General features: G+C 37.8%; 1 protein-coding gene across 1 annotated transcript; it reads right to left on the bottom strand.

Moving 5' to 3' along the window:
* Nucleotides 1–759: 759 nt before the first annotated feature.
* cd44b (CD44 molecule (IN blood group) b) lies at nt 760–14864 on the bottom strand. Its single transcript, XM_015002600.2, has 8 exons — nt 14526–14864; nt 6092–6257; nt 5734–5870; nt 5572–5631; nt 4884–5201; nt 3897–3977; nt 3658–3736; nt 760–2410 (listed from the first exon to the last, which is right to left on the bottom strand). The coding sequence occupies exons 1-8, from the start codon at nt 14590–14592 to the stop codon at nt 2197–2199; spliced, it is 1122 nt and encodes a 373-aa protein (XP_014858086.2). The 5' UTR covers nt 14593–14864; the 3' UTR covers nt 760–2196.
* Nucleotides 14865–15335: the final 471 nt, after the last annotated feature.

Below are 15335 nucleotides of genomic sequence, written 5' to 3'. Positions count from 1 at the left end.
GTTTCCACCTGTAGTCTCTGACACAGTTAATGAGAATTAGTTCTTTAACTATCTTACCTGGTTAAATAAAGGTTAAATGAAATAAATAAGTTGCATAGTTTCAGTTCTTTTAATTGAACATCACTGAAAACAACTTTGAAAACAACAACTAGTTTTTCAGTCATGCTTTAGATGAAGACACAGTGCTCTGCATATACTGTATATTTAGTTTTGCAGTAGAGAGCTTCCTGGACAGATTGTGTGTCCATCAAAGCACCAATATAGAGAAAACAGTAACAACCATGTAATACCGGTGAACTCTTTATGCATACATCTGATCCACATGGAGAAACCTCAACCTAGAAAGCCAAGGAAAACGGAGTCGTAAACTACATAATGGTATTCTTTTAAATTGAGTGAAAACTAAGAAAAATGTTTTTCAAGATCCCACATGATTTAAAACATGTTTTTTTTATGACAATGCAAGTGTTAAATTACTTTTATTACTCTATAATTAGTGCATGCAAAGTCGGCTATTATACACTACTGACAATCTTGCGGGTTGCTTTTGGAAGGATGCCATGGGTATCTTTCAAAGTGTCTCTCTTTGTCTCACTCCTTTTATCCTGTGCTAACGTTTTCCCGCATCCCGACTCTGGTGCCATGGAAACCTTACTTCCTGTTACGTGGGAGAAATGCAACATGCGTTTCCTGTCATGCCGTTCATTTATTTCCCTTTTATCCCCGTGCTCACAGAGTGATCAGTTGGTGAACACCATGTTCCAGCGCATCTGTACACATTTTATTTATTTTGTGGTCACTTTACAGATCTTTTCAGCAAAACCGTTTTGTCAAACCTGCCTACTCTAGTGCAACACTTTTTCCTCTTCAAATCATAGGAACATGTAAAAAAAAAAAATCTTAAGTAACAAGTCAAAAGAATGTCATTCACAATGACTGCATATAATTTAGTCTCATTCTAAAAGCTACATTGGCCACACAGAGAATAAAGTTGATTAATACATAATGTGTGCGATATATTCAAGCTACAGCGAGTTCAATAGAAAAAAAGATGATTACAAGATTGAAAGCTTTATAAAGAAACATAGAATATAAACATCAGCTTCTTTTATCACATCTGGTTCAGAGCAAACAGGTGTTTCTCTTGAATAAGCCTTTTGGATTGCTCTACGTCTGCAGTGGATTAACTTCTCTTTTTGGATGTCCAGTATTTACACCTCATCTCATAAAAATTGAGCTTGAGTTTATCTCAAAATTGATAAACGTACTTGAAATACCACCCAGTTCTTTATTTTGTCTCAAAATCAGTATCTGCCAAGCAGATTCCCTATAATAAATTTTTCATCCACACGGTATGATCAAAACATAATCTTATTTCTGTATTCATCATCGTCGGTTGTGCAGTAAGCACTCACTTTGGAAAGCTATAAGTCATGCTGATTCAGGATGCTATCTATTCTGACCTTCACAAACCAAAACATTTACCTCTAAGGTACAGTTTCTGATTAAATACTACTAGAAACAGCAGCAGTTCTTCACGCTAAATCGACAAAGCATTTTCCTATGAAAAAAACAAAAAGCAATGGCAGCTATTGCAACATTTGTAAAGTTTCATATTATGTACACAGTCAGGGAAAACAGAATCAAAAGGAAGATAGTTGCGACTGATCCATCCCCAGTTTTCTTAAAGCAACAATTACAGACAACAGGACATGTCTGAAATATGTGCAGAAAGGAAAAACATGAAAATAAAGAAATAAAGGAAGTTTTTTCTCTCTCTCTCTGTCTCTTAAATAAAAGATAACAAAAAGAAAATTACAATTTATTTCTTTTTCCGGTTAAGATTACTAGCTAGAATTTTACAGTCATCAAATTTAACAAAAAGCTTTTCACCCACTCTTAGAACTCCCCATAATCAATAATTAAAAATAGCACACACAGTAATTAATGTGAACGGAAAATAAACATATTCTGATATTTTGTTCTAAATCTCTCATTCTTGCGCACTGATCTGAAATGCTTAGCCTCTTTAAAAAGCTTTTTGTGCAAAACTTTGTACTTTACTTGAACACGAAATGACACATTCAAATGCTCTTACTCAGTGCCCGTCCACTACAAGCCCATCCAACAGCCTCCAACTCTTTTATCCTCTCAAAAGTCTTCCCCCAACCTCCCCGGCTCTTTCCTGCCCAACTCTCAGGCCTGCTGGTCTTTATCTGGAGACTCCTCTAACGTGATGACAGTGAACTCCTCCGTGTTGCCGTTCTCCTGGATGGTCTCCTTGTTCATGAGGGTCACCATCTCCTGCTCTCTCTCCGGGTTGCGGGAGCTGCATGCTGCAGCTGCCACCCCGTTGCCGTCGCTGCTGTCTTTCGTTGTGATATTCAGCGTTTGCTTTCTGCCACACCACCTGCAAAAACACATTGAGGGCGAATGTTGGGTTTTTGCAGTGGTTCAGTCAACAGCTGCAAATGCTAAAAGCTAAAAGTGTAACTCTGGATTGATGGTGTGGATGTCAAAAAACATGTCACTGTTGCAATCAGAAGCGCATATAACAGACCAGACTGGGAAGAATAATAGTTTGGACAATTCTTTTTCTTTTCTGTGATGATTAAGCAAAATCTCATTTGAGATGGTTCCTTTAAATATTAAAGAAACCATTAAGGATTTTCTATAATGCACACCTGATCAGAATTGTATATAAAGGCTCAAATATATCCGTTCACTGCCACTTTTTGAATGCATGTCTACTAGCAGCTTGCAGAGAAACTGTAGCCTTTTAGTTTCTGGAATAAATCTGAATGCATGTCTGAATACTCTTCCAATCAGAAATGATCGCTTACTTCAATCAGCTGATTGGAAATTATCGTTTTGACGAGCAAACTTTCTGCTGGAGAAAAGTTGTAATCAGACCAGACAAAGTTTGATGTATTTGGTCACAATAGCGAGAACCGGGTTAAAAATCAAGGTGAGTCTTTTGAATCTTTTAACAGCAAGTATGAAGCACAGTGGCGGAAGCATCATGATGAGGATTTGCTTTGTTGCCAGTTGCCAGTGGTGTTAGTACATTCAACAAGCTTTAACATCTGACTAGGTCTTATATCCAAAATCTTCAACTTCACCTCAAATCAGTAGTTAGATGGTTGAAAACTGAGCACATTTTGGTTTTGTTTCTGGTCAAAAATGAAATGGTTTTGGAACAGGTGATACAGATTAGCATTAAGCTTGTGGACTAGCCCTGCACTCAATGCGAAAATTTGTCGGCTGTGTTGAAAAGCCAGGTTTTGATCAGAAGACCAACAGATAATGAACTATGCACTATTTGTGATGAGATAAGTGGTGAAATATCCAGACAGATTTATACCAGAGGCTCATAAATGGCTACAAGAAGTGTGTGCAAGCAAGGTACAATCTGCAAAGAGACTTTTCACTTAATACTACTGAGGCTGTATGTTTATATTTGAGCCATTATGTGCTATTTTTAATGACTTTAAACATACACATCCTGGTTTTCCCTATAGAAATTTCTAGTTGTATGTTGTATTTTCAGTTCAACAAAAGCACCAAATTACTATGCAATTCACTCCTGGTTACAAATACTTTTCTCTGAAACTGTGAAAGACAGCACCAGAAGTGTCATATCAACCAAGCCATTACCCTTTTCTCCTGGCAGCAGCTGCACACACAAGGAGAATTGCACCTACTGCTACAATAACACCGAGAACAACCAGCCAATCTAGAAAGGAGAAAGAATAGAATAAAATATGAATATCGTGACAGTGTTAAAATGATTCCAGAAAAAAAAAAAAAAAAAACAGAGCACTGCGATAATTTTGCTGTTGGCTGTCGTCATGAATAGTATCTCTGGGTTTTGAGATACATGTATAGTTACTCACCTGATGAGCTGCTGTCTTTTTTATTCTCACTATCATTTCCCAAATTAGACGATCTTCCTCCTCTACTATTCGGTGTGGCATCTGCACATCAATAAAATAATAATAAAAAATGTTAAAACAGAAAAACAAACAAACAAACAAAACAAAAAAAAAACATGCCTGTTAAACTGCCAACCAACAAAGCAGTTTTTTAGAGCTTCATTAGAAAAAGAGATGGGTTGGCCTTTTCACTTAGGACTGATCAGATTTGGCTCTACTTCATCTCCAAATATATTTCAGCTAACACAAGGGGGCGTCATTTGTTCGAAAAGTTACTTTAGTTACTCCTGTCCTCCCAAAACCTGTTGCATCAGGCCTCACAGCATATATATATATATATATATATATATATATATATATATATATATATATATATATATATATATATATATATATATATATATATATATATATATATATATATATATACATATATAATAAAGGGAACATTTCACTTTAATTTTGTGTGTGGCTCCAAATCCAGGCCTCCATTGGTTAATAAATTTGATTTCCATTGATGATCTTTGTGTGATTTTGTTGTCAGCACAAAGTATTCAATGAGAATATTTCATTCATTCAGATCTAGGATGTGTTATTTGAGTGTTCCCTTTATTTTTTTGAGCAGTGTATATATATATATATATATATATATATATATATATAGATAGATAGATAGATAGATAGATAGATAGATAGATAGATAGATAGATAGATAGATAGATTACAATATTTAATTTCTTACAAGATTCAATCTTTAAATCGTATTACTAGCAACATAAAGTTTTTAATTCTGAAACGTAGGCTTAAAACTTAAAACTGCTCAAAGGTAATTTTCAAAAGTTTATTTTAATCTGACCGACCAACCTCATTGAAACATAACGTATAATTTACTGAGATGTACTGGACATACTGTTAGACTTTCCTTAAACTCTGATTTTATGTTTTTACCATTGGTTTCAATATGTCTCTTTTCACCCGATGTTGTCGTTTCAGCGTTGATCACTGGAGTTGGTTTTTCCTCCTCTGGTTGAGCAGGCCATATCCCAGATCCATCACTCGGGTCTGGCTCCACTGTAGTGAAAGCAGAAGTGACGTTGCTTCCTCCAGCGGGGTTTCCCTCCTCAGGAACCGTGGTGAAATCATCTTTACTCAGATCTTCAGGTGTAGTTGCAGCTGTTGGAGAATTCATCCAGTCCTCCTTTGGGATTGTTTCTGATGTTTCTGACTCTGTTGTGCCATCGGTCAGAGGCTGTGGTGATGTCAGAGCTGTTTAGAGAATAAGCATTTTTTGTTCACTCATACACTTTATACATATATTTTTGTTTTAAGCAGCATCTAAGTTAACCAAGTCCCTATGGTATTTCAGTTATTATAACTGTATAGTTAAGGACATTGTTTGCTAGAGTCTGAAACAGGATTCTGCCTGTTTCAGACAGTTCATTTGTTTAACCATTTGTGTTAATTAGAGAACAGAGATCAGAGGTCACATAATATGGTACATCTTTCACTGGAGCCACTTTCTCTCAAATGCCTCAATCCTACAACAAATCTCAACCGTAAAAATGTTTCAAACACCATGGTGTTTGTTTAGGACTTGCAGTCCATCACAGTCAATATGAGGGTGTGTTATACTGACCTGATGTGTCTGAGAGTAAGCTTTCCCGGAAAGCCTTGCTGCAGTTCTTCTCAGCAAAATCTGGTAGCAAGGAACCATAAGGCAGCAAGTTTCAAATCAAAAAGTCAATAATAACAACAAAATAAACCAAAATCTCATAATAGTTCCTCATTTGCAATTTACCATTTTCGTCATAACAGTAAGCATCAAATTGATCTTCAGTATGTGAGTTAACAATAAACCCAGTCAAGTTCCTTGCACAGTTTTCATGCTGAGTGTGCCTGAGAATGACGCTGCTCCCATTGCTGATCCAACCGTACCTTAAGTGACAAAAACAGTGAACAGTTGTCGATTCAGATTTTGATCCACAACGCTTTAGAAATTTGGAAAATAAAACATAGCATATAGCATTCTTCAGTTACATTGTGTCTTACCTAAGCAATAAATATACCTTACTATATAAGATGAAATATCTCTAATGTGTTATTTTTATGAAACAATACTTTATCTACAATATTTTTCTGAAGGAAGTTTAATTTACCTGCACGTTTCCATGCTGCTGTTATAGGCCAGTTGGACTTGCTCTGGACTTGCGATTGTGCTGTCCAGCTGCTCACAGACTTTTCTTGCCATTTCAAGAGTCAGAGAGTGGCGACTCTCTCCCTCAACCAGAAATACGCCTGCATAACTGCAGCTGCGAGAGTTAACTGGAAAGAAGCAAATAAACAGAATGAGAAGTCGTTTTATTACTGTGAGAAATTCAGAACTATAGTAAAAGTTATGGAAAAAGAAATTGATGAGCTAAGTATTGTCGGAGTCAACAACACAGAGATCTGTAATTAAATCAGTATACTTAATATCTCTACTGAGGTTTTATATTAGATCAGGGAGGAAGAGAAGTGTGTAATTCATTTAAATTCAGCCCACTAACAACAACTCCATAAATAAAATATTATTTTTTTGGATTTGTAAGGTCCAAAGCTTATTTATTTCATATAATTATTGGTATAAATAAATCTTGTGACATTCTAAAATATATATATATATATATATATATATATATATATATATATATATATATATATATATATATATATATATATATATATATATATATATATATATATATATATATATATATATATTATGTTCCATAATAGGGTTTCACATTGAACGGCACCGTTCTACACTCGCTGAGATTATGAAACTGCAAACACATCTCATTGTGCTTTGTTACAACCATCTGCCTGGTCTTGATGAATGACCCAAGCAACCACAAAATATGTAAAAGCATTTTGCTTTAATTCAAAACATATTTTGGACCATAAAATAAACAAAGATTTGGGAATTTTTTAAGTCGCCCTTTGGGTTATTCTTGTTTAATGCATCTCCTATTTTTATTTTTTTTTTAAAAGAGGAGTTCATTAATATTGAGTTTGCTGTGAAATGTGTCCTGGGAAAGAATCATTTTCAAAGTGATCTTTCTTTTTACTAGCCTTTCACCCTATTCTAAAATTATATTATGATACATCTTTTAATTGCATTTTCTGATCCATGAAGAAGAAAATCTGGTCATTATTGTGCCGCCTGCCTCCAAATGTCTGTTGCAAGTCTATTTGCTTCAGTTTCCTTGAGAACTTTCAGGGTCCGGATATGAAAACAAACATGCAAAATTGGTTTCATCAGATAAGATGGCAGCAGTTGGTATCCACGTGGTAACTGCTTCTTTCAAAAGCCAAACGCAGGTTTCAGAACTGAAACACCTGGCAGGCAGGTGAACCCTGGCACAGTGACAGAGGGACAGACGGCAGGTGGGGTGGGGAGGGGAACTAAAACCACGAACACACAACACTCATGCTCTTGGCTTGGTAAAAGAGGATGCTGGTGCAGGGTGTGGTTAGCCTTTATACATGAAAGCAAACAGAAAACTTGGTATTATATTGAGGTTCACTGAGGAAATGAAATGTTCAGCTATTACTATGTCTTCAAATTCTGATAAGCATGCATAGTAAGTTCACCCCTTAAAGCTTCAGTATGTAACTTTTATTAAAAAAAAGATTGCATAATTGTTGAAACTGTACAGTATGAGAAAAATTGTGCTCCATTGTCTTCCTCTAGTGTTCTAAATGCTGACTATAAACAACCAATCAGAGCCAGGAAGAAGCTCTTAGTGATGTCAAACAGGCTAGTGTACGTGCCTCTCCCTCTCTCTGTCCCCTTTGCTCTCTGCTATGCTACAGCTTCTTCCTGATACCCCAGTCTGCCATGAATGCACAGTTTTCCTGGAATCATAAGTTGCTTCTCCGCCATTAGCACATTTATCAGCACATACACAAGGATGATTGTCAGCATCAAGATGCTCCTCCTGACTCTGACTGGTTGTTTTTGACAGGGAGCAGTGCATTTCTTTAGACAACAGTAGCAGGTCAGTCAGGTTGAGGAGCTCAATCTTTTCACAGATTATCTGTCCTGGTTTACACTGTCACTACATAGTAACAAATATATAAAATACATATTTTTTTTTAATAAAAGTTACATACTGTAGCTCTAAAGACTTTTCACTGTTTCCTAGGAATGTCGTTGATAATCTGAAGATGAGTTAAATTATGTCACATGCTTCCAGAGAAACAGAGAAAACATATGCACTTGCTTTTTTGTGTGTAGATTATCTTTGTTACCAGGGTGACAAATTTATGAGTTGTGAAAGATGGCCTAGTCACACTGCAACATCTCATAGGAAATGAGAAGTCATTTGTTTTTATATCTGATTGCTGAACTTTTTGGAGAAAAGCTGTGAAAAAAAAAAAGTCACACTGACCTTACAGTCATAGCTGTGACAAATATTCTGAACAAATAAAACAAAAAAACTTCAACTGAGACATTAAAACTTTAAGCGCTTATTACAGACACCTGCTCAACTGCCTATTAATTTAAATAGAGAATCAGCCACAAGGCACAATGTAGATTTAGTTTCCTTTTCCTTTTTTCTTTTTTTATTTTATTCAATTGTTTGTTTTTATCTTTGTACTATGTGGCAGGCATCTCAAAAAAAAACCCAACAAAAAGCATCTCGAGCAATTAATGCGGCTGACCACGTTCAACTTTTAACAACACCACCTTAACCATTTCCTGCTATTCTCAGCAGGATAATCACACACCATTTCACAAACCTCACATTAAAAATGACAATACAATGAGTTCACTACTTTAGTGGCCTCCAGAGACATGTAATCTCAATCCAGCAAAGCACCTCTGGGACGTGGACAAACAGGAGGTTTTCATTAGGAATCTGAAGCAGTTCAATTTGCAGCTCCTGTATGATGCCTTCACATCAACCTGGACCAAAATATGCCTCAAACTTTTTGTGATTTTTTTTTTTTTTTTAAAGAATAAAGTTCTTAAGGAAACTTTATTCTTTTACCAGAGTCAACTTGGTAAAAGCAGGATGTACCTAATACAGCGTCCTTTAAGTTTAAATTTGCAACGAACAATAACATTATGTTGTGTTTTGCAAATAAAGGACAATTTGTGTAATTTCACAACAATTTATCCGTTGTGATGAATTGGATTCATTTGGAACTGGTTTCAAAATGAATCCAGTTCTGACATTGATTCATTTTGAATCAAGTCACAATAATGAAAAGATTTTTTGTTAAGTGACCATAAAAATATGTATATAATCAACTATACAATTTCATCTGGCTGCATTCTGAACTTGACACTTGTATTAAATTGCACACCAGTCAGAGGATTACTCATTGATAAGTTTTCTCCTTTTTTTAATTTCTTGATTTTCATGAGAAAAGATAAGGGCCCCACACCTTTTTTTTTTCAACATGCTATCATGAGCAAAAAGAAAGCAGCAACAGAAGCAGGAAGTAAAGTTTTTGTATGTTAGTGGCAGTTGTGCAACAGTGCCAAGTTCCTCTGCACATGCTGTAAAAACTAACTCTCTCCTTCATACGTCTCCGTCTCCCATAGGAAAATCTGAAACAACCTCAGTCAGAGCAGCTTGCATCATTCACACCCTCGAGGGATAAAATAGACAACAACCTTGGCCTTGCAAACCTGCCCCAAACAGATCAAAGGGAGAACAGCGCGCCTTCGGTGGGCTGAAAAGAGTGCTGACAGTGATCTAACAGGGCACTCGTTAATATGCAGAGGGACAGTTGTGGGTGTCTTTATGCAGCCCAGAAGCCTGTTATGCCAAGGCATTGACTCTCCCAAAAGCTCCTTTGTCACCTAATGGAGTTGGAACCAAGGAGACTGCAAAGTCTGGCTGCAGAGTTCAATAGAAACGAAGCTCTGACACTCTGTGTTGCCAAAACCTCCAGCTGCAATGGGAAGAATTGTCAACCCAAGTCTCCACTCCTACTTCACTTTCTCTCCCTCCCTTCTGCCCCCATGCTTTTACATGTTGTCTTGTTTTTTTCTGAAAGCTCTCTGTTTGTCGTTTCTATGCCAGCAATAAAACACAATATACCCCCCACATTCATGTCTTAAAAAAAAAACAAAAAACTGGTAGCTCACAGATGCACAGGGCTGATTATCCCTTCATGACTTCAGAGCCATTCCTCAAGAGGAGGCAGTAAGCTGCTGTCAACAATATTAACATACAAAGCTGGGTCTCATTTTCTCCTCTTATCTGTATCTATGTTGTTACTTGCTGCCAGATGCACTCTATAGGGAATGCTCACACTTAGGTGTTCTGAAAAATATCATGAGGTTAGAATGCCATGCTTGAAAAAAATAACCTGCTGTGTCTGCCCTGTTCATACTGTGACATCTGTTTAGCCATAGTCCATATGCTGGTTGTGAAGCAAGATTGTGCAGCATCAATTCCCACAAAGCGTCACTGACCAGCATCATCACGCATGGGTGAACTTCATTTTGTCAGCACAGATCTTTCCCTCCACTGGGAAAAGTCTCTGGGGTAGTGGGACAACTGAAACATGAGATCTAGTAAGGACAATGTTTTCAAACACTCAGGCGTATAAACACAAAATATTCAAAGGTCACAAAAAGGACTGACAAAACTGGCATTCTCTGCAAAGTGTGACTTCCTATCACACCTCCAATGTTTGCACCTCCACCCACTCTACTCTGGATGGTAGGCAAGTTTTTTTGCAAACGTATCAAGGCGGTAACGTCGTCTTTTTCCTTTTACAGGCATGAAGATTTTGCTTTCTGTACAACACATGTGAAGCGAAATCACTTCAATCTGTATAACTTTGAAAACTGGAGAATGAGGAAGAGGAAGGAGTCCAAAATGTTTGTTCTTCTGCAAAATGTCTTTTCAGTTTGAGGTGTCAAAAGTTTGTAAAGTGCAGCATGTTATAGATATGTTTCTATTACTTTATTAATTTTAATAACTAGCAGCACCTGGAGTGTTTTCTATAATAGTTTAGCAAAGTGTTTACCATTTCCTTTGATATATTGTTTTTAAAGCACTTGAAATAAAACTATGTCTCTATGGCAAAGTAGATCAACATTACAGTAGGAATTATTCATATCAGCTGATTAGAAATTACCAATAATTATTAATCTTGTTTAATCATTAGAAAAAGTAATGAGTAAATTTTGAGGAATGGCCATTTATTTGGAAAAGCACCTTTTCTTTTCTTTTTTAGTACAGTAAAAGACCTTTTACGAACAGCAAATGCCAAAGGTTTTGGATGCTCATTCCAGCAGAGTGGATCAAAAATAAATATAAATAGTCTGGAGTCATTATGGATCTAATGACTGTGGACATGAAGGATTTCCTGTAGCGGCATGTGCTACAGTAAAACTGAATAAGACATCTGTTGTTGAATTATGATTTCACAGGATATGATGACCAACAGATCATTCCTAAAGGACTAACTCAGTCCATGTGTTTATCTGTACTTACATTGATTACTGCGTTGATTAGGCATTGATTACTGCCTAATCAATGGCAGACCTGCAGTCCTTGCAGGTCTGCCACTAGCTAAGACAGCTGCAACTGATCCAGAACGTTTCTGCTGGCAGCCTCACTGAAACCAGGAAGATGGAGCCCATCACCAAAGTTCTAAAATCCTTACGCTGGTTCCCTGTAGCTTAGATAATAGACTTTAAAAAAATACAGCGATAGTTCATAAACTGCTGAACGGTTGAGCACTAAAATACACTAGAGACCTGTTGTTATTGTATCAACCTTCCAGACCACTCTCATCTTCTGGTTCTGGTTCTGCTCTGCATCCCCAGAACCAGAACCAAACATGGCGAAACAGGATTCAGCTTCTACGCACCACAAATCTGGAACAAGCATCCAGAAAACTGCAAACCAGCTGAAACGCTGAGTTCCTTTAAATCTAGACCAAAACCTCAGCTGTTTAAAGCTGCTTTTGAACCATAATAAATGAAACATTGACCAACATACTTGATGTGTTTTGATCATTTTAATGATGACATTCATAACAATGTAATGTTTGTTTTGGGTTTTCTCAAAATGGTGTCTTTTATGACTTTGTATTGTTGTGTTTTTATGATGTACAGCACTTTGAACTGCCTTACTTCTGAAATGTGTTATACAAATAAACTTGATGGATTGACCTATTGATTGATTCCTAAAGAGATTTAGCTAAAGGGGGAAGATCCTAAGACTCTAGCATAAAGGGCGAGGACATCTGATGAAAATAGCTGGTAGTCATCCACATAGAAGTCACAAGAAAAGCCATGTGAACGGATAACTGGGCCAGAGAGGATGAAGCATACTTTGCAGAAAAGAAGTCCCAGTATCTAGTTTTAGAATCCTCTTGTAAAAGACAATAGGGCACTGATGTTCATTCCTGACAGGATACCTTGTAGGAAAGACATAAACAATTAGTTTCCTGCAACCCTATTGATTATTTGCAATAAAACGCCTGATGGTTTTCTGATCATATTCCAGTATCATAGTAAGTAATTTCCCTGTTGGGATGAATAAAGTACTTCTATTCTATTCTATTCTATTCTATTTCAAGAGTCAGTTAAATCACCTTTTGACTCATTTTGCCTAAATATTAGGAGCTGCCTAATATTTGTATAAACCTTAACACAAATATAGGGTGCAGAACTCCTTAGACCTCAACCTCCCTCAATACCCTTAAGACGACCATGAGCTGTGCTGCAATGTTCATTGATAGAGAGGCACTTACTAATGATTTGTTCAAGAAGCAAACTGAATGACATGAAGAAATTCTGCTAAAATGAAAAGGCAGGCTAATAAACAGCATGGCAGGCAGATGCTAAGTACTAGAGTCCATAGAAACAGAGTCCCCCCAACACAGGCTGAACAAGTATTGGTTTGTAGTAAAGGGCACACTGGTAGAGGAGGCAAACACGTGCCTTTTAGAATAGAGACCCTACCAACAAAAGCACTCTTTGTCAAGGCCTAGTTTATGGAGACTTTGACCACCCCTCACCCTGAAACATGACACAGGAGCATTCAGGGGGAGGTTGCCAAACCAAGGAAACAAATATCATGTCTGCAGGACATGCAACTTATAGCCAGCCAGTGAACATTTAAGCAGAAAGAAGAATATTCCAACCAAACACATGGTGAGTTCTGTAAGTGCACAATGAGTCAGAGTTTCTTCACTAGAATACGACAGCATGTGAGCACATGAAGATACCACATACGGTTGTTAAGAAGTTCTGATGTTTCAGAGGTTCACAGGTCTGTTCATTTTATCAGTTGTTTAGCTTTGTTGCATATTGAGCAAATTTTGTGATTCAAATATAAAATTTCACTGACTTTATCAAAACTACTGAAGTTAACTATTCAATTGGATTTCCCTCAAAGTTCAAGATCCTTGCAGAATTTGCGCTACAACTTTTAAATCAAATAAGCTAAAATTATTTTCTTGTCTTTTTTTTTTTTTAATCAAAGGGAAAATCTCAGATCAATGTTGTTCATGCTTTTGCCGTCATTGTGGTGGATATCAATTTCCATCCACTGTCCTCTTCCCTCCTGACTACTTTTTGAAGATAAAGTCATTATCCACAATGATAAATCTCATCATCAAAACACGTTAATTGAATCAGTGTGTAGACTGAGTCTGGACCTGGATGAACAATCGCTATAAACAATCGAAACATGCACAAACAAAGCACACACTTCTGAGCGTGCAAGGATCCTTGAGGAGCAAACAGGGGCTGTCTTAGGGGTAAAAGGATCCCCCTCCCCCCTTCCTACACACTCAGCACCTGAGCTGTCCAGATATCCCCTCATTTTGCCTTAAAATCCTAGTCAATATTACAGCTTGATGCTGATTTTTATTTGGCCCAGAGCCAGAGGAAGGTCTTTGTGAGCAACTAGACCACCAGCTCCTCAGGGAAAAAGCCAGACAGACCCGAGACCTGTTTGATTCAAAGCCAACTAAGCCTCCAGAGACTATCGCTCATAGCACCAAATCCAATGAAATTATATGTGAGACACAAAGAGTTAGGAGAAAACAAAAAGGGAGAAAACTAGAGCACATCCAAAGACCATCCTTTGTGTCACAGACTGCAACATTAAAACAGGGCAGAATCGCTATACCTTTTCCCCCCAATTGATAATTGTGCTTTTAATAGCCAGCCACACTGTTCATAAAAACCCAGAAAAGCGGAGGTTTAAATGCAAGCACGTGTCTAAAACAGAGTGAGGAAGAAGCGGGGCTTTCTTCTTTGTGTCTGTCATGCGTCAGTCTCAGACTATGCCAGACGTAAGCCTGTCTGGAGAAGCACATGCTCTCTTGCCGGCACCAACTCATCCATTCTACAAGCAGCAGCCTCAGTAGCGTCTTTCACTCTCGAGTTTCCTTTTTTATGAGTTCTCATTCATGTGCTCTGCAAGCCTCAGCGTGAAAATAAAACGAACGCCGTCTGGCTATAAAGTCTGATACCAAAGAGAATTACCAGTCACAGAAGAACAATAAAAACAAAGAAAAACACAACAAAGAGATATTTAGGTAAAATCTCAATCTCCTCACCTTGAAGTTGGTTTGAACTGCCAGAGGCCAGTATTCCAAAGATTACCCCTACAGGAAAAGTCCACATCTCTGCCAAATTGTCTGGTGGTGGCTGGGTGAGCAGCTGGGTATAAAGATCTGTAACAGTCCTCCTCGTGTCTCTTCTTCCCTCTACAGTACCAGCAGTGATGGCTGGTGGGTGTATGTGAGTGGAACAGAGTAAATGTGTGGGAGAGAACAGAAGAAACCTGGGCTTGCTCGGGTGTCTGGAAGCTCCTGGAGATTTGCATCAACTTTCTCCTCTCTGCCGGAGAGACAACAGTGGCTGGTGGCATGCATGTAGGAGGGGAAGAATGTGTTCATGTGAACACACACCCTTCTGCCTCTCCCTCAATTGCCCCACCTCCCCAACTGCCCCACCTCTCCACTTTCTCTCCCCTTTTTCCTGCCTTTAGAATTTGCAGTCAGAAAGAAGAAGGTGATTTCTCCTCCAGTGTGACGGCTTGTCCTTGTCTTCCTACCTCATTTTCACCCTATCTGCTGACACCCCTATTGCCTTTATTTATGGTCCTTGCACAGAGACAGTTTCAGAGAGCCCATCTGGTCTTTTGTTCAATCTTTACAATGTTGTCAACTCATCTGATTTTCTCAGCCCAGCTCCACAGGGGTTTGCTGTCAATCCTTCTCGACTACCGTTTGGAAGAGGTCATGCGTTTCACAAATTCAACCTCACTTTGTCATTTTGTACGTACTGAAAGCTCGGGACACATGGACTCATTTTATCAGACACACCTCAATAGCAATTGATCAGAATCCTGTTAGCTTCAGAGC

This window comes from Poecilia mexicana, unplaced genomic scaffold (assembly GCF_051168715.1).
Source record: "Poecilia mexicana isolate PSO_F unplaced genomic scaffold, ASM5116871v1 scaffold_6, whole genome shotgun sequence".
Lineage (NCBI taxonomy): Eukaryota > Metazoa > Chordata > Actinopteri > Cyprinodontiformes > Poeciliidae > Poecilia > Poecilia mexicana.
Note: the sequence above shows the minus strand (reverse complement) of the source record. Positions and strands in the feature narration are given on the sequence as shown.

Coding starts and splice junctions, on each gene's coding strand:
- cd44b (XM_015002600.2), bottom strand. CDS start 14,592: ATGTGGACTTTTCCTGTAGGGGTAATCTTTGGAATACTGGCCTCTGGC. Junction 6,258..14,525: donor CAGTTCAAACCAACTTCAAG/GTGAGGAGATTG, acceptor GCTTCTTTCCAG/TTAACTCTCGCAGCTGCAGT. Junction 3,978..4,883: donor GAGACATATTGAAACCAATG/GTAAAAACATAA, acceptor ATTGATGTGCAG/ATGCCACACCGAATAGTAGA.